This window comes from Myotis lucifugus, unplaced genomic scaffold (genome assembly GCF_000147115.1).
Source record: "Myotis lucifugus unplaced genomic scaffold, Myoluc2.0 scaffold_7, whole genome shotgun sequence".
In the NCBI taxonomy this organism is placed as follows: domain Eukaryota; kingdom Metazoa; phylum Chordata; class Mammalia; order Chiroptera; family Vespertilionidae; genus Myotis; species Myotis lucifugus.
The window spans coordinates 10,135,784-10,155,578 of NW_005871055.1; the positions used below are offsets into that span (position 1 = coordinate 10,135,784).

Genomic DNA, 19,795 nt, shown 5'->3' on the forward strand with positions numbered 1-19,795 from the left:
GTGGACCCTTGAAACCATAAATAGTACTGAGCCCTTTAATATGTCTTTTTCTATACATACATAACCTATGATCATATTTAATTTATAAATTAGGCACAATAAGATGAACAACAATAACTAATAATACAATAGGACAATTATGTATAACAGTATACTGTGGTGGGAACCGAACACGTGTCATGAACACACCCAACTGGGACCTCGGGAGGCAGAGACCTGGAGGCCTGTGGACACACCAGCGGCCACAAAAGGATGCCATGTTGTAGGGCCCTGGAAGCCAGTACATGGGATTGCTTTCCAAGGTCCCTTTAGGTCTAATGATTTTGATAGTTATGAGCAGTTCAGCACCTCTCGTTCCTGAACCTACCTCTCTCCAGTTGCCCAGCTGCTTTGTGGTCACTCCTTTAACACCAGATTACATGGGACTTTTCAAGTAGCTGGGCCTTCCAGGCTCGGCTGGCTCCTCTCTTCCATGAACCTAAGAAACACCTGGTTATCAGAGGACGGCAGAGGCAACAAAGCCTTGGAAGATGCAGAATCCAGTGAGGTAACATGTAAATATCTTAAGCTAAACAAAACATGCAGAGCTAATGAAGCAGTGATGGAAGTTAGCCACAGTCTGAGAGGTTTCAGAAGTCTGTTAGTGGAGAGGAATAAGATAATGATTTGACTTAATCCAGGGAGCTGGACCATGTGAACAATTCCTTTAAGTTTCGTAATCCTTGTGATAGCAACTACAAAAGAGGGCCCTACTTGCTCTCCTGGTTGGGATACCTCCTGACCAAAATAGCTGTCCATATGTAACCTCAGTCGGCTAGAAAACAACCCCAAATTGTTTGAAATGACATAAGTATCTCCTTAGTGGATGTGTTTGTTTTAATCCCAGAAAAATAATTAGAATTATGTATAGAAATAATAAAGTAAAATCTATAATATGTATTGAACAGTTTGTGTTAAGTTTAGAAACAATTTGTTCATGTTTGATATTTTAAGAATTTGTTGTGTTTTAGAGACATTGGTCAACCTGAGCTTCCAATTTAAAATGTAGTTTAGAATTTATTTGCAGTTTTAAGTTGAGGAATATAAGGGTAAGTTTTAGCAGATTTGTAACATCGAAACATTTAAGAGGACTGAATATTTGCCATGTTTATATTTTAACTAATTAGATTTACAAAAGTTACTTAAGTGCTTAAAGGTTTTGTTTATCAAACTACTGAATGACTTAAAGATAATAATGATTAAATGTATAAATGCAGTTTAAGATGTTAAAAGGAAATTAGCTAATTAAGCAGAAAGAGCCCTTTTTAAATGTGTTAATTGCTAGATTAGTTAGTAGAGTAATAAGATTTGAGATGAACTTAAATCAGTAAGTTTAGAAAAAATGGGCTTGAAATTGGTAACTTTATGTTATCGGATATTAATTTTCCAAAAGTAGCTTTTGGATATTTTTCTGTGCACAAAAGCAGAGCAGAAACCTACCTTGGTACTCAGAATTTTAACTGAGTAACTAATGGAAGGTTAATTTAATTCCAGCCAGAACTCATCCACGTATAAGCCAGGTTTGGTCCTCAACACAGTGGAGGGTCCAAGGACCCAGCTATTGAACTGGGTGAGCTCAGGACCAGTGAGACAGTTCTGAGGGCTCACTCTCACCCATGGCGTTCCAAGATAGGTCCTCTTTACTCAGGGCTCTCCCAGATCCCATGGAAATGGGGGTCTGTCCCGTCCCCTCAGTGGTGTTCTGCACCTCCAGGGTGAGTCCCACCTAAAGCAGTGACCCCAGACCCATATTCCTCCTCCTCCCCTGATGCTGCAGCCAGTTAAAGTGGTTAGTAATTCTTCAGGCAAATGGCCAACTGACTATTTGTCAGGTTGTTTCCACATCTGAAAATGCAAACCTGTAATGACTCATTCTTTACAACACTTATATTGCATCCAATCCAGTGAAAATGCTTATTTAATTGACATATTTATTGTGCTTCTATCAAGTTGTCCTATCTTTAGGTCCTTCTATTTCTGCATCTGTCTTTTGAATAGTAAGCACTTCAAAGACAGGATTTTTTTTTAATTTAATATTTTTACTTTCTTTTCAACCACCCAAGAAAGCCCACACAGGATTCTGGCCAGGGGAGCACCTAAGGACATAATGAGTAGCCATAGTGAGTTCTTGACGTATTCCTGGCATGCTTCTTACTAACCCAAACTTTGAGGTGCTGTCCTAAATTCCATTTGCTAAGTAGAGGCATTGTTATGACAAAGCTAATTTCAACAGCCAGCATTTTTCCCCAGCGAGGAAGATTTATGGAGAAGATTAGATCCGTCTTTGCTGTTTAGAATCTACAATGACAGTGACGTCCATGTCTTCTAAGGAGGGCTGGATGGAGAGTTTGTTCATTCTGGGTCTTTGTTCTGTGGGCCAGTTAGTTGATCTCTTCTGAGGTAGGCAGCCTTGTTTCTGGCATAAGTACTACAAATATATTCAATAGTTCTCTGTTTAAATGTGTTAGCAGATAATACTGTAAGAGGAAACTTATGTAAGCCATAGCAATGGTTAGAACTGATGAGAATTCAAATAAAAAGCAAGTTTGTTATTAAAACAGATTTTCAGATAAGAACAAAGTAAAAAATTATTGAGAGAGGAACATGGCAATAGAAACTCATTCTTCAAAATTTCCATTATGCAGACAAAGGTCAGTTGAGAGGGAACTTCAGTGTATTTTGGCCAACATAATTGTATAAAACAAGGGCGGGGGAGTGAATGCTAATCTAATTAACACAGTGGGGAGTCAGAGAAAGAGAAAAGAATATTCCATGTGCTAGCTCTGCCTCCCACTACTTTTCTCAGTGCAGATTTTACAATGCACAGTTTTCTCAGTCTCAGTTTTCACAGTTTTTTTCAGAATCACAGATACTTGGAGCTAGACTTGCAAGAATTTTTACATCACAGAGAGTAAGAAAGAGGGTTTTTAAGGTTTTGAAGAGCATATAGTAATGAAAAGCTATACTATCTGGTCATTCAGAATGTCACTTTTAGTAAATAGGTACACGCCCCAGGCACAAGAGACAAGAGACATAAAGCCTAGGCATATGAGGAAATCAGGAAGTTGGCCTAAAACAGCTGCTCCTGTTCTGCCTACCCATTAAAATCACCTGGGAAGCTTTTCAGCTGATGCCTGGGACCTACCTGGAAATTGTTTCAATTGCTGTGGAGTGGGCTCTCTTTTAAAGCTTCCAGGTGATTCTTATGTGCAGCCAGGATTGCAAATTACTGCCTACATAATACAGTAAGTTCTGCTCTCATTTCTGCTTCTCTTGGCATGATTTCATGACAGCATCATATAGGTACCCAACATTGGAGGACCTAAAATATTAAACAATTATTAACAGATCTGAAGAAAATATGCAGTAATGAAATAATAGTAGGGGACTTCAATATGCTACTTTCAATGACGTATAGATCATCCAGAAAGAAAATCAATAAGGAAAAAGGTTTCAGTGACACTTTAGACCAAGTAAACTTCACAGATTTATGCTGAACATTCCATCCAATAGCAGCAGAATACACATTATTCTCAAATGCACACAAAACATTCTCCAGGATAGATCACATGATAGGTCATAAAACATGTCTTAGCAAACTTAAGAAAACTGAAATCATAACAAGTATCTTTTTAAATTAATAGGAGGAAAGCTGGAAAATTCACAAATATTTGAAGATTAAATAATATATGCATGAAAAATTAATGATCAAAGTAGAAATCAAAAGGGACATCAAAAATATCTTGTAAGAATGAAAATGGAAGCACAATCTATAAAAATCTATGGGATATAGTAAAAGCAGGTCTAAGAGAAAAGTTTATAACTATTTTCTCCTAATGAATTGACCCCTTTATTATATAACTAGAGGCCCAGTGCACAAAATTCATGCACGGTTCCCAACGCCTGGCCAGTGATTAGGGCGGATCGGGGCCTTCTGGCTGCCGGCCAGGGCTTTCCTTCCTGCCAGCTGCGGGCCAGGGTCTTCCTTCCTGTCGACTGTGCCTGCCGGCTAGGGCCTGACAGATGGGAGGAGGGACCACAGGAGGTTGGCTGGCCGCAGGGAGAGACCAGGGGAGGTTGGCCAGCCGCAGGAGGTTGGCTATGGGAGCACACTGACCACCAGGGGGCAGCTCTTGCATTGAGCGTCTGCCCCTGGTGGTCAGTGCAAGTCATAGCAACCGGTCATTCTGGTCGCTTAGGCTTTTATATATAGACTAGAAGCCCCATGCACAAAAATTTGTGCACTGGCAGGGGGGTGGGTGTCCCTCAGCCCAACCTGTGCCCTCTCACAGTCTGGGACCCCTCGGGAGATAACCACCTGCTGGCTTAGACCCGCTCCCCTGGTGGCAGATGGCACGCCCAATCCCGCCGTGTCTGCCCCGTCTCCCCCGGTCACAGATGGCAGGCCCGGATCCCACACTGGGTCCGGCGGCTGCTCAAATCGTGCTGCCACCCGCCCTGCCCACCCCGCCCCGCACACGGCAGGCCCGGATCCCTTGCTGGGGCGGGCGGCGGCTCGGGATCGCACTGAGGTCCCTATGGATGTTCAGTCTCTGAAAGCGTAGTTTTTCTTTCTTGGTTTTGTTTTTACTTCTTTAAATTGAAATGTGTTAAAAATATTTTTTTAAAAGAATAGCTCAAGCACCAGTGAGGCCTTAAAGCCTGGGGTGCTTGCTTGTGTTGTCCGAGTCTAAGCTCGTGGCGCTGGAGCGCCCCCGGGAGACGGGACCCTGGCGCGGCTCTGTCTCCTTCCCACAAACCGCACGCACAGCTGCTGCCTGGGGCCCCCTGTCCTCCTTCACTTTTCGTCCTGGACTTGCCGGTGACTCCTGGTCTCTGTCCGCCTCTGGCCGATGTGGGGGGGGGGGGGGGGGGGCGTGTTTCTTCCTGAGGAGCCGTCCTGGTCCTGGCCCTGGGCCTCCACTTCCTCAGACCCACCCCCTACCCCCGCGCCAGCCCGCCTCACAGCAGAGTCTCCCGCCCTCCCCTGTGCTCCCGCTTTCCTGACGCTCCTTTTCGCTTCCAGAGCCGCCCGTCTTGCTGTGTCCCGAGCCCTTTCGCTCCTCCGTGGAGACGCCCAGACCTTTCTTTCCTTTGGGTACTTCCGGGGCTTTCTTCAGGTTTCCTTTCTGAGCTGTTTTTCTGATTTTGGACCTGGGAGCCAGGCCTCCTGCACCCGCAAGCTGCTGCGCTTCCTCTAAAATCATTTCTCCCTTAGGCCCCAGCCCCTCAAACCCCCCTGGAAAGCACTGGTTGCTTCCTGTGCCCGTGCGCTTCCTGCTCCCGGCATTTCAGGTAAATGGAGTCAGACAGCCTGGGCCTTTGCACCGGCTGCTTCCCTCAGCTCCATGTTCGTCCTCGCCGCCCGCAGCGTGTCAGCCCTCCGCTCCTCTTCGCTGTCACTCACTCCCTGTGGGGACATAGTTCTGGGGTCGACACCTATTTTCTTTTTTGTTGTTTGTTTTAAAATAACTTCTCTAATGTATTGGTGCCTAGTTCCAATAAGCATAAGCCTGATGCTCGAGTAGGCAGGTTCGGGTCTCCTGGCTGTGCACCTGGGGCTCGCAGCTCCAGTGTCACTTCTGAGGAGCTGCCTGTGCCAGGGCTCCTACCCCCGTGGGGGGGGGGGGGGGCGCTGCCAGCCTCTCCCTGTCGTGGGGTGGGTGGCAGCTCGGGATCACTGCCGCCTGCCCCGCCCCGGACACAGCAGGCCAGGATCTCGCTGGGGCGGCCAGTGGCTGTGGATTGTGCTGCCACCAGCCCCAGGCGGGTGGCGCAGCGGGATCTGCCTGCAGTATGCAAATTAGCCGCCATCTTTGTTGGCAGTTAATTTGCATATCACGCTGATTAGCCAATGGGAGGAGTAGCGAAGGTACGGTCAATTACCATGTTTGTCTATTATTAGATAGAATGATCCTCTTTGTCTTGTATTAGAGTTTTTTACTTAACATCTTTTTTGTCTGATGCAGTGATGGCGAACCTTTTGAGCTCGGCGTGTCAGCATTTTGAAAAACCCTAACTTAACTCTGGTGCCGTGTCACATATAGAGATTTTTTGATATTTGCAACCATAGAAAAACAAAGACTTACATTTTGATATTTATTTTATATATTTAAATGCCATTTAACAAAGAAAAATCAACCAAAAAAATGAGTTCACGTGTCACCTCTGACACGTGTGTCATAGGTTCGCCATCACTGGTCTGATGTAATTATAACTACCCATGCTCTCTTTGCTTTCCATTTGCTGTAAATTTCTTTTACCATCCATTCACATTCAGCCTGTGAGTGTTCCTAATGATTAAGTTAACCTCTTATAGGCAACATGTAGATGGGTCATGTTTTATCCGTTCAGCCAGTCTGTGTCTTTTAATTGGATAAGTTAGCACATTTACATTTAAAGTAATTTTTAATAGCTGAGGACTTACTATCACCATTTTGTTACCTGCTTTCTGATTATTTTGAAATCTTTAGTGTCTTCTTTTTTTGCTATTTTTCTTTGTAGCTAATGATTTTTTTTATAGTGGTTTGCTTTGATTTTTTTCTCTTTATGATTTGTGAATCTCTTATGGGTTTTTGCTCTGTGCTTACCAACAGGCTTTTTATAATACATCTTATAGTTATAACAAAATGCATAAGAAAGTTCTACCTATTTACTTGCCGGGCCCTACAATTTATGTAGATATCCAAAATTACATCTTTTTATATTATGTTCATTAACATAATATTATAGCTAGTTATTTCACCACATTCTTCTTTCTTGACCAATGTGCTGGATTTCAGTGATTTACACACCATCATTGGAGTATTAAAGTATTTTAAATTTGACTGTATATGTACCTTTACCAGTGTATTTTATATTTCAATAGATTTTCATGTTACTAATTAGCAACTTTTTTTTTTCAACATAAAGAATTCCCTTTAGCATTTCTTACAGGGCAGGTCTAGTGATGATAAATTTCCTCAGCTTTTGTTTGAGTAAATGTCTCTTCTTTATTTCTGAATGACACTTTGCTGGGTAAAATATTTTTAGATGAGTTTTTTTTTTCTCTTTGAGCATTTTGACTATATCACCCCACTCTCCTGCCTGCCTGCAAGGTTTCTGCTGAGCAATCTGCTGAAAGCCTTACCAGGATTCCCTTGTATGTGATGATTCTTTCTGTCTTGCTGCTCTCAAGATTCTCTTTTTGTTTTTAACTTTTGAGAGATTTATTACAATGTGTCTTAGTGAAGATCTCTTTGGATTGAAGTTCTTTGGGGATTTATGAGCTTCCTATACTTGGAAGGCCATACCTCTCCCCAGATTTGTGAAGTTTTCAGCCATTAGTTCTTTAAATTAGATTTCTGGTTCTTTCTTTTCTTTTCTCCTTCTGAGACTCCCTAAATAAAGATATTGAGGTTTCTAAAACATGTTCCACTGTTCAGATAGGCTTTCCTCATTCTTTTTCATTCTAATTTCAAAACCGGTATTCTTGCTTAAGTTGTTGCTAATTATTTGTCAGCTATTTCTAAGATTTATTCATTGAACCATGGCAAGGAATATTTGTCTTTTTGAAATTCTTAAATTAGTGATATTTAATCAACTTCTGATGATCTTTTGTTAATATAAACAACAGTTCAGTCTACCCCTGTGTTTTACAGTCAATGACAGGGTACTTCATAAGTTATACTGAAAATAAATATTCAAGGGGAAATGCAGAACTTATACATGAAAGTATAAATCTCATTGGTAAAGGTAAATATATAGCAAAATGCAGAGTAATATAATGTCATAAAGGTGATGAGTTAATCACTTATAAAGTTAGTATGGAAGCTAAAAGTCTATGGAAAAATATCCTCAGGTGAGGATTAACAAAAAAATAATAAGTTGTTTTTGTAAACCTCATGGTCTCACAAAGGAAACACCTATAGCATATACACAAAGAGGAATAGGAAGGAATCTAAGCATACCACTGTCAGCCAAAGGTCATCTTCATCAATTCAACACCAGTGAGTCCCCAATTTGGGGTGTGGGGAAGGGGGAGACAGACTTTATTCAATGCAAACAGCTCAATAGTGTAACAGCACGGCTATAGAACAGGTCGGCTTTAGAGCAGTTCAATTGTGATACATTTGGCTTTGGAACAGCATGGCTATGAGACAACTCAGTAGTGATACAGGTCAATTGTGATATAGCACAGCTGTGGAAGGCATCCTGGGCAAGGTGGCCCTGGTGTTACAGCTCCACTCCGGTCCAGAGAGACAGTTCTAGCTGCAGTGTTACAGCTCAGGGGATGGTGCAGCGGGGGAAATGCAGTCTTCACTGGAAACTGAAGACAGAGGGGAAGCTGGCTTGCATAGAGAAGAGTGCCTGCCCCCAGGCCCTGATTGGTCTACTCCCATGCAAATGAGGACTCCAAATCCTCACAAAAGCGCTCCCCAAAAAGCAATGTCTTCATTGGTCAGTGAAGATTCAAATGAGAATATAGCTGTGCAGTCCCAATTGGCTGGGGCAGGTTTTTAGTTCAGGGATTGATTCTTTATAAGGGTCAGCTCAAATGACAGGAACACAGTGCAGGAAGACAGGCAGCACAGTGCAGTTTTCCCCTGAAGTGCAGAGAACATGAAGTCCCCTGCTTAGCAATAACTAATAGACTCTGTTTATAAATTTGAGCCAAATAGCCACCAGGAATTCTTCTTAACAGGCTTCCATGGGAGGAGGGCACAGGGCGTTGTTTCACTCTGAAAAGGTCCACTGGGGAAGAATTTCCTGAAACATCTACCATGATTCATTCTCAGCATCTAGTTAGTGTTCCTGGTCAAGTCAGACAAACAGACAAAAGAAGCTGGAAACAGCCACAGCCAGGAGTAGGACACAGAAAGAAACTCCATCCTTTGCATGTGCAAGTTGTCTTTCTGCCTCAGGGCAAAACTGGAGAATACCACCAGATGCCTCCCACATCAGCCCACATCAGCCCTGGGCCCAGATTGGGATCTGGGGGTGTGGAGTCTCTTCAGCCACCCTCCTCCAACTCCCTGCCCCAGGCTCTTGCCGTTATCACCAGCCATCTCTGTGCCGGCTGGAATCCCTCCTGCCCAGCAGCTACGTCCATGGTGCACATGGGCACCTCTATGTTGAAAAAACACCAGGTGCCACCTCTCTTCAAAGCAGCAAAATTTAGGGTTTATTTGGACGCCTGATGTGGTCAGAATAAGACAGAGCAGAGGCAGCTTTCTGTTAAACAAGTACAGTGATAAAAATCTGCAAAACCACCAAGTACTCATCCTCAGCCAGTTGTTCCCGATTTAAAGTCAGATTTCACACCACTCTGTCCCTTGCAGTGGGAACACTCAGATGTCCCTTAGCTGTTCCTTGCATGGGAAGCTTGGCTTTTTGCTTCTCATGAAGCAATACCCACAGAGGTTCCTTTTTCAGGCAGATTTAGACTGCACAGCTGCTCACCGAGGGCATGCTCCTCAAATAAAACTCTGAAGTCACAGGCTGACATACTTAAAAAGTCAGAAAACGACATTGGAGCACCCAGGCCCAGGGGGAAAATAAGATAAGACATTTTAACTACTGAACATTGTCCGTCTGGAACTTCCTTCTCTAAGAGCCTCATGTCATATTTGTCTCTTTTGTTTAGCCCACTTAATCCTTTCTCCTTCAGTCCACTGCCACAACTCTGGCCATGCCACCATCTTACTTTCAAACCTTTCCAGGTTTTAAAGTGCAGGTGCTTCTATTTGCCTGGGATTCAGGGCCCCCATGACAGGACTCCGCTCACTTCTCAGGGCTTTCCTCCTGGCTCATGCCTGCAGCCTCTGCTCAGGCTGCTTCTGTGCCTGACTGCCCTTCATGCTGTCCCCGTGCCCTCCAGCTGGCAAACACCTCTTCCACTTCCTCGGTTTTATCCAAGAACGACTTTTCAGTGCAAACTTTTTCTACCTTTGCCCATGCTGCCTCACTCCTCTACAAAATCAACCACTTCCTTCTTTGTGCCCCAGCATGCCGCATATATTGCTACTCACTTTATCATCATGGCTCACCTCACTACACTTCAACGTTGTATTGTTCATTGTTGGGGGCTAAGACCATGTCTTATTCAAAATTATCTGTGCCTGGCCCTCTGGACCTTTTTCACATCAAAGAGCACATTGAAAATGATAATGATAATATTTATGTGGTAAAAGAGGCTGCTAGTTTGAAAGATTAATATCTTGGCACACCTTTAATAACCCATTCAAAGCTTAAACACACCAGTTAAGAAGTTCTGCATACAAGACCTGGAGTTAATGTTTGTTGAAAGAATAAGTCAATCAGTCTGTTTATAGGATTAAGAGATATCTGGAATTAGGCAAATAAAGATCTTAGAAATCAATGAAAGGAATGGTCATATAGAAGAGACATAATTAAGACTGAATATGGCCCAGCTGGTGTGGCTCAGTGGTTGAGAGTGTCGACCTATGAACCAGGAGATCATGGTTGGATTTCTGGTCAGGGCACATGCCTGGCTTGTGGGCTTAATCTCCAGTGGAGGGTGTGCAGGAAGCAGCCAATCAATGATTCTATCTCAGCATTGATGTTTCTATTTATCCCACCCTCTCCCTTCCTCTCTGAAATCAATAAAAATATATTTTTTTAAAAAATTAAAGACTGAATATGATCCCAGCAGTAGGGAAGATATTTTATCTGTTCATCCCCTAGAAATCTCTAATTTCCCATCAAGATAAGCTTCCCATTCATTCAATTTAATTTTAGAGCCAGCTTTTTCACATTGAGCATGCAGAATAATCAATTTGGAGGTGTCAAAAGTTCCCCACTTTAAGCTGATATCATTTTTAGTTAAATTTTCCCATTTCTATAGGTACTTGCAAGTTGAAATTCTGTACAAACTGTAATGTATCCTGTGGGAGTATTAAAGGGGGGCTGGGATTCTTGGCGTTTCAACCTTAGAGGTACAATTTCCCATTTTATTTTTAGTCTTTCTTTGGATATCTGCAGATTCTGAGAAAATTTTCTAGGGATGTTATGTAGTGGGTCAAAGTGTGCTGCTTATGGGTTGAGCTCCACAAGGCTCTCACCCCTCGAGTTACATTCAACCCTCTTACATGCCTCGGTTTCTCTCCCGCTGTCCAAAACAATGGGAAGGGCACCGGGCGCTGTCAAACCAAGCCTTATGGGCACTCCCCTGGATGAGCCTGTTAGTTTAATTACAGTTGAGTTGGAAATTCCCTATGGGGCTCCTGCATGTCCTGAGGAATGACCTCTGACACCTCCACAAAGGTTCTTAGTAACCTAAGAACACCTGAGATTTGGGCTGGAGGGAGGATGTGCCCCTTTATCTGCAGAGCTGAACTCGTTCAGCTCTCATTTATACAGCGAAGGGTTTTTGCTCAGACTCTCAGAAAGCAATTCTAATTGAAAAGCCCAATCAAAACCTGCCACAGGTTTCAACTCCTATCCTTTAGTGCCACCTCTAGGAATTTCTAAGAGCAGCTCAAATAAAGTCAGACCCTCTACCAAAAACAAGGGAAGGTCCTGGATCCAAGAGACACTCACCCAAGTTCACCCAATGCAGCTGGGAGCCGGCGGGGCTCAACGGGCCTTTTCTGGATCCAATCTCCTGGTCTGGGTCTGCAGAATGGTCTTGGGTGAGCTTCTTTGGAATCCTGCCAACTATACCAAGTAATAACGTAAGAAACATTCAAACCTGGGAAGAATTTTTGTGCGTTTATTTTAGCCAAACTGTCAACAAATGCCAGGAAGCAGAATCTCAATGGATTGAGATAATGCTTCGGAGAATGGCAGTTTTTGCACCTTATACAAAATTACAATCAAAGGAGGAGTTGTAAGTAGGTTACATGAAATCCATTGGTGATAGATTAGGGAGGCGGGAGAAAGCAAAGTGGGGAAACCTCTGGGATTGGATAAAAAGTAAAATGATAGACACACACTCCTTTTACTTAAGTAGGTACTCGATAGTTAACAGTCAACAATTGATTCAATAACCATGAGGGGATTTGTAGTCTCCGCAGAGCAGTGCCTGTGCTTCGAGGGGTCTGAAAAAAGGGAAATTACTTTGACATTCCAAAGAGATGTTATTGTAGATGCAAAAAGACAATAGGTTCAGTTAAGGTAAAGATTGACCTAGAATATGACTACCCACCGTAAACTGCCTTTAGTTTTTTAAAAAAAGGTTTACTTTCAGATTATCCTTTGTGGTTATTTTAGGTCTCTGAGTTTGTAAGGCTGCCACACAGGCCTGCCCTGAGCTTGTCAGGTTTAGTTTGTGGCCCCTTTTCATCCGAAGTTTATTACATTGAACGAAATTTCCCAAGTGGCTGTGGGAAAACCAGGTTCCTGCTGAACAGGGAGGCAGGGTGTTTGGTGTCTAGTGAAGGGCTGGTATGTTAGCCTCCTGGGTGCCAGGAAGTATCCCTTTTAGTTAACTGCAGTCAGAACCCCTTTCTTATATCAGGGATTCGTAAATCAGATCCTATACTAAATAGAACCAGACCCACTACCCCTAAATCTGCTATTAAATTGAAACTTTGCATTGTAAGGTTGCCCTGTAGGCTTAGGCTTTGAGCCAGACCAGAGGAAGAATCTGAGAGAAGCAGAGCCAGGTGGAATGGAGGTCCCAGATTTGTGCAACAGAAATGTGTTCCTGCTGAGCTGCAGGGAGGGTGGAAGAATAGGAGGACAGGGGTGAGGCATGAAGGGTGCAACTGCTTGTCTACACCCTACGGGGCATCCAAGGGATTAGTCAGTAGTCACAGCTCCCTTTCCTGTGCCGTCTCTGAAAGGCAAAATATACAGTAAGAGATTCCTAATAGCAGTAAATAAATGCTAATGGCCTGATAGCCCTTTACTCACTGAAGGTTTACGAGTACCACCCTGACATGGCCAGCCCTAGGGTGTGTCCTGTGATCACCCAGGTACTGGAGTCAAATCCCATGTCCATCTGATCTGAGATTGTCTGTGCTTATCCCATCCTGAGCCAAACCACTCAGGGCTATGTGTTTATCCCATCCTGAGTGCTTCCATCCTCTCAGCAGTAACACTCCCAAGCAGTGCTGTGATCAGAGGGAAGGAACCTTGAGGCATCCGTTGTGCATTTAATGGTAATTCTTACCTCCTCTCAGCCAGGCCCTCATTGTGTGGCTAATCTATTGAGCCCCTTGCATGTGTACTTGAAGTATTACCCACTGTCGTGACAGGGGCTGTGTCTCCTCCTAGGTCCTGATTGGTACCACCCCAAGCCCTGCTACCTCTGTCTTTGCTTTAGAGTTTGGAGAATGAAATTAGTTGCTACGATGTCGCTAGAAGTTTCCAATTACGAGAAAGTGTGTTTCAGGATGTATTTAACAATAAATCCCCTTCCCAGGTGACTAGTGGGATATGCCCTCTTCCCCCTACAGGCACAAAGGGTGCACAAGAAGTTTCCTAAACCCAACAGAGCTCACCACTCCTCGGAGCAGAAACCTCACTCCAGGCCTTCCCCGAGCTGCACCACACCGAGCCGCCCTCCTGGCAGCGGACAGCAACCCCTACTGGACAGTCCAAGCCTGGGGCCCAGCCAGACGATCCTGCTAGCTGGGCACCAGCAGGAATTTGCCACACGAGCCAGCAGCACTCCCAGCCTTCCCTGGTCTTTCCAGAGAAGCAAGTCCTTGTTTTGTTTGCCCACAGAAGACCCCGACCCAGCCTCCTCGGCTGTACCACAGTGTTTTTCAAACACAGGTGCCCCAGGGCACCGGGCATCGGAGTGGAGACACGGCCACCTCCTCTCCATTGATGACTTAGAGGGGTCCCAGGAGACAGATGTGGACACGGGCCTGCAGCTGTCCTCCTCGGACCTGTCTGTGGTCTCTGCGTATTCCGCACCCAGTAGATTCTTCAGCGCCTTGGAAACACCCCTCCCCTCCGAACGCTGTGGCAGCCACTGCTCCAAGCACAAAGGTTCCCAAGAAGGACCACTACCCACTGGGAGTGGGGTGACCACGGAGACCTCCTGGGCTTCCCTCCCTCTCTTCACTGAAGGGCCTTCCAGCTCCTTGGCAACGGCGGTTGCTGCTCCCCCAGCTTCTGGTGCCGCCACCCTCACAGGGTCATCCTCCAAGCTCCCTGGCGATGCTCCCAACACCGAGCAGACTGGCAGGCACATCACACCATCCTCAGCACTGGCTGGACCCGGGGACAGTGACACAGAGGAATTCTATATCTGAGCACCCTCTACTCTGTTTTTTTCATTCACACAAGCTCAGCTTCCCCAGGTCTGTCTGGAACCTAGTTATCTATCCCAGCCCCCGTTCGCCATGCCACCCATTCTAGGGACTAGGTGGGAAAATACTGGCATTTTTATGCCAATAACTTAAGTCATAAAATATATTTTTTGAATTACTCAGTTCCATTTGAGATATGGTTTAGTGCATTTACACACTTTAAATGCTTCATACAATTACTTGAAATGAAAAAAAAGCCTAGTCAGCCAGAGCTGATTTGGCCATTTTTCATGCTGTGAAGAAAGAACAATTAAAGCCAAAATGTTGACTGTAGGAAAGATACTGAGTGACTTGTGTGAGAAATTAGTGCACAGTAACAATGTACAACCCTGGATTTCCCAGATAGATTTATATTACCAGGGAGCAGTGACCCTAATAATTTCCAAGTAGTGCTTAGAATGAAACAGTCAGCTTGATAAGACAGCTGTAAACATCAATCAGGCTACAGTCATACCACACTTAAATGTCTTGCAACGTCCAAAAATCTGGACTTTCACTAAAGTGGCTAATAAGCTTTATAAGGATTGAGCATGAGTAGCAGACTCTTGGTGCATTTAAAATCTGATTTCAGTTCCAAAATCTAGATTTGTATTCACCTTTCGACAATACTAGCACATTCACTGTAGCAAGTGAGGGCCACAGAAGGCCACTCCCGCACCTGGATTTATTTGGACCACTGAGGATGAATCGTCCATTGGAATTACAGAATAATAGGATGTTGACTGGGTAGGCAGTCTCAGGATTTTTCAGTTTTAAAACCTGCAGTCTAAGGGCTGTCTATGTATATACCTATATAAATGGCAGGACCCACATTGTATACCACTTTCTCTAGCAAGTATGCATTGTCACCTTGTCTTTTCATCTTTAAATAACTTGTAACATTTTAACCAGCATTTGGGTTAAAAAGCACACTAGGAAGCTTTCCACGCAGTGCCCCCTGAACAAACACAGTTGCAGTGCTGGCCTTGCAGGAGTGCCAGGCGCCTTAATTGAAGCTGGAGCTTTCCCCTGACCTTGGCCCTTCCAGACTGTTGTCTGCTTCTGTCACCATGTGAATGGTATTAAAATCTCACCTCTCTCCCACTCCAATAAGGGCACATGTACAGTTCCAGCCTCAGCAATGCCAAGTGCAGGCGTGGGGCAATGCCGAGCTGTCGCTGGTTGCCGTTTACCTTTGGGGAAGAAGAGCACGTATTTTCCTTGTTTATTTCTCAGTCTGGTGCTCCTTGCCTACATTAGCACAGCCCGTTTTCACCTCTCTGGAAGCGCCCACACCAGTCCAGATACAGCCTTGGGATCCTTCTCCACACAGCCTTCCAGGCAGCTGTGGCCAGTCATCAGACTTGCACTGAAGCCTTGATCCTTGCCATCCCTGTCAATGAAAGCCTTAGATCTTCCCCCAAACATCCTGGATATCCCAGGACTCCAATATACAACATTCTGCTCCAGCTTAAGTAAATAAAAATATGGCCTCATAATTCTAGACCAGGAGTGAGCAAAGTTTTTCTGGAAAGGGCTAGATAATAAATACAGTAAGCTTTGCTAGACAAATGCTCTCTATTATAACTACTCAACTCTGCCATTATAGCTTGAAAGCAGCCATGGACAATATGTCAATGAGTGGGCGTGGCTGAGTTTCAATAAAACTTTATTTCCAAGAACAGGTGGAGGGTCAGATTTGGCTCAAGAGTTATAGTTTGCCAATCCTTGTGCTAGACTGAGGTTGATTTAAGACCCCAGCCACAGTCAACAGCAAGAATCTAGGTCTGCAGTCTTCTGCTGCTGTGGTGCATGAGGCCAAGAAAGCGGGCTCCTCGGGTGACGCAGATGGCTGCGGGACCACAGGGCACAGAGTAGTGAGGGGCTTTTTCTGCAGAGATGACTCTTAGAAAGCCACGAGCTGTCCAGCTCCTGCCCAGGAATGTGACTCACAATCAGTAGCTGATGATGAAGAGCGACAGGCTAACCTTAGGGAGGAGGAGAAAAATAACTTAGAGGTGTTGACTCAGCCTACAAGGAACAGTGGGCCCGCTCAGGAGTAGCAAAAATCAATGAGGCCAACTGCCAAGTGCTGTCTCCTCCTGTCTTCATCCTTAATTGGTACCCTTAGTTTAGTGCATTTGCATGCATCCCTAGAATTGCCTGAGAGCCCAACTCTGATGCTCTCTGGTCCCACCCTTCTTCAGTGACCCACCCTCAGCACAGTCCATTCAACCAGCTGCCCCCAAGGGATGTCAGCAGCACCGTTCAAGAGCAGAAAACGCAAGGTGCCTCCATAACAGAGAGAAGGAAAGGGAAGCCCACCACAGACCACATTCAGGCCGCCCTCCCGCTCCCCTCCAGAGCTATGGCCAGAAACAGCAGTCACTGTGTGGAGAAGGAGACACAGAGACTCTACTGACAGAGCCCTCGCTTCCATTTCTGGTCATACACTAACCTTTCCTCACCCGGGGGGGTTCCTGACACCCACTGGTGGATCCGACTCTTGGATTATTATTGTTGTGATAGATGCTGGCATATTGTAGGTGCTCAATAAATTTGTTCAATTTAATAATATTGAGGTTGTCTCATAAATTATTTCTCTTCTGAATTAAGTTCTGTGATATAGGAAATCTAAATCTGATTCCTAATTTTTTGGTCATTTAATGGGACCCAGTTTCTTTTTGTTGGCCTTGCACTTTCCCCAGCTTGCCCGGAGGGCAGTGTTAGTAAGTGCCCTTGTCTGGTTCACAGCCCATCCTTATTTGCCTCTTTTCCTAATAAGACTCCCCAAAATTACTGCTCACAGTCCCACTGTGGCCTACCCTAAACACCTAGTACCTGCATTAAAGATCAAACGTCTCTCAGGGCAGTCGCTGACTGACCTGTTGAGCCCTACAGAACTCATCTTGGGTCACTCCATTTGGGTCACCATGCAGGTGGGTGGGGAGCCACCAAAGAGGCTTTTGTGATGGTGGGAGGGCTGACGTGTGGCTATACTAAATGGACTGTAGTGCTGGATGCTTCTTGAGCTGAGGGACTCAACAGCAGAGGACAGTCACATGGGAGTCTATTGGACTATCCAGTGCATTCCAGGTGAGAACAAATGTTCCCCTTCAGCAGGAAGACATTCGAGTTCATAGCTGATGTCTTCGGCTCCAAGGAAATCGTAAGAAATGTAGGTATCTTCTTATCCCCTACCGGGCTTTCTGTAGATGAACGAATTCTCCAATCCGTCAGGTACGAGGTGCCTGAGTAGACTCGGAATTCCTGGAAGAGACTTTTAAAGGCAAATTAACTGGAGAGTTTCCCCTCCCAAACAGAGCAGCATCAGTGACCAGTTCTGGCCAGTGATTCCAGGACTGACCTTCAGGAGAGCAGTGGGAATAGCTGAATAGTCACCTTCCATCTCTCTGCCCAAGGCCACATTGCTCCCTGTGCCTGATTTGGACACAAACGCCTCCTTCTGACTAGTAGGGTTCCACTGCTCTTTAATCCTCTGGAAATACAATTGATGAGGTACTGCAGAGGCTTGAGAAAATAACAAGAGAAATCAACAGAAATAAACATGGATTCTCAAAGGAAACACCTTTTGTCACAATAATAACAAATCAATTCGTGAGGGGTCAAGAACCAGAGTTTAAAGATTTTCATATAATTACATTCTTCCAACTTCTACTGAAGGCTTTTATCTCCTCTTGGGCACAGAGGCCTAAATACAAATGATTTTAAATGACATAATTTATCAGAGTGAATAACAGAGGCAAAAATGGATGGTAATGTCAGCGCAGCTGAGTCTTTTTAACAGTTTCTATTTTAAAAGGGTGCTAACTATTGTCCAGTTATGTGGCCACTATTACGAATAAGATATTCATTTCAAACAGAAGTCACCAGAACATTTGGTGAAGCTGAAAAGGCCCCTTCCCCTCTCCTTCCCCTATCACACCCTCCCTAAACTCTCCGTTTGTGATGAGGTCCCACTCCAGTTGCCTCAGATAGTGTAGAAAAACAGCTGCTTCCGAGAAGTGGCATAGCCCCCACAGGCCTGATCTGGTTGGGAGTCGCCCTGCCCCATTTGAAACATGGATCTTATAAGCTGAACGCCTGAAAGAAGCCAGCTAGACTTAGGTCAGCTCTGCTCAGTCCCCAGTGCATTTTGGTCAGGAGCCACTCGGAATGCATGTGGCACGCAGCTCAAGAAACAGATTAGAAACACTTTCAGGCCAAATCGCCTCGCCGAAGATGGCTGTGGGAAAGCTTTGGTGCCACCTGGTGGCCACCATGCCCAGGAGGGTCAGCAGCTGCCCACCCTTTTCACTGAAGACTCCACCTGGATGAACAGGAGGGAGGCACTTCTGTTCATTATTCTGCATCAAGCTGTTTCTACAAGGCATTGAGGCAACTGACACTGCAATGACATAAGACGATAGAAATAGAAAATCAGAGCTAAGAAAAATGTTCATAAATAAGCCAACCGTAAAGAAAAGTGTAACTGCTGTGGATGAATTTCCTAGAAGCCAAAGCAAAAAGGGAAACAAGAGTAGCTCAGTCATTTTCATTTGTGATTGGAGAATCTAGCGGCACCTTACTTCATTGTAATTGAAGTTGCCTCAATGCCCTTTCTCAATGGAAACCAAGTTTTTCTCAGCGCAGAGTTCTAAAATCACTTTCTGAGGAGGGGATTTTCCTAAAGGATTTTCTCTTAATATAGTCCAAGTTGGTAGCTTTCTAGATTGGAGGATGAATTTAAAAGACCTGGAGGAGTGGACACAGCCATGCACTGTGGATGAGCCTCCCTGGACATCTCCGGCAGCACCGTCGGTAGAGGGAAATTTCACCCTCGTCAGAAGCCTGGGGGCTGGCTTCCTCTGATCTCTTGAGGCCAACTCTGAACAGTCTGGCAAGTGGGAAACAGGCGGTAAGGCTGACATCCTACTGGGCAACTAGAGGCTCCTCCGGAGAGTCCACATGGACTGGCGCTCCGTCTGCATGCGCATCCACTCCCTGCTTGGATGTCAACTCCAGTTCCCTAACCTCCCCAGGTAAGAGGCTTCAGGACTTGGAAGCTCTTCCAGATTCCCTCCTTCTGCCTCTCACTGACATTCCCGAAACTTTTTAGGAATTTGGGTCCCTGCACCGCTTTCTTCATTGCCCTGAGTATGTTTGCTTATCATTCATTCCATAAGCATATTGAGTCCCACTATGTGTGAGGCAGTGGGCTAGGTGCTGAGAACCTAGCATTGAATGGGAGAGACAATCCCTCCCTCATGGAACTACCCTCCTATAATCATCATTGCTGTTTCCCACTTACCTGTAGATTGTATAACCCTCCTGGTGGATCTGCTGGGATTAACCTCTGCTACACTTACATGGAGTCTCAGATTTTGGCATCAAATAGATCTGGCTTCCAATTCTGACTCCACTCACTATGTGAACCTGGGGTAAGTTATTTCACTTCTCTGAGCCTCGTGTCTTTTGTTGTTGTTTTTTTTAAAAAAAATCTTTATTGT

The 19,795-nt window shown here is 44.8% G+C and overlaps 1 protein-coding gene across 2 annotated transcripts in view; it reads left to right on the forward strand.

Moving 5' to 3' along the window:
- FAM124A (family with sequence similarity 124 member A) overlaps nt 1–16,860 on the forward strand; it is a 69,981-nt gene extending 53,121 nt beyond the window's left edge. Inside the window, exon 4 of one of the 2 annotated variants that reach the window (XM_006083560.3) lies at nt 13,443–16,860. In XM_006083560.3, the coding sequence (XP_006083622.1) occupies nt 13,443–14,249 (807 nt within the window). In that variant the 3' untranslated portion in view covers nt 14,250–16,860. Of the gene's footprint in view, nt 1–13,408 lie in introns of both variants that reach the window. The other variant, XM_023748733.1, reaches the window with a different exon arrangement.
- Nucleotides 16,861–19,795: the final 2,935 nt, after the last annotated feature.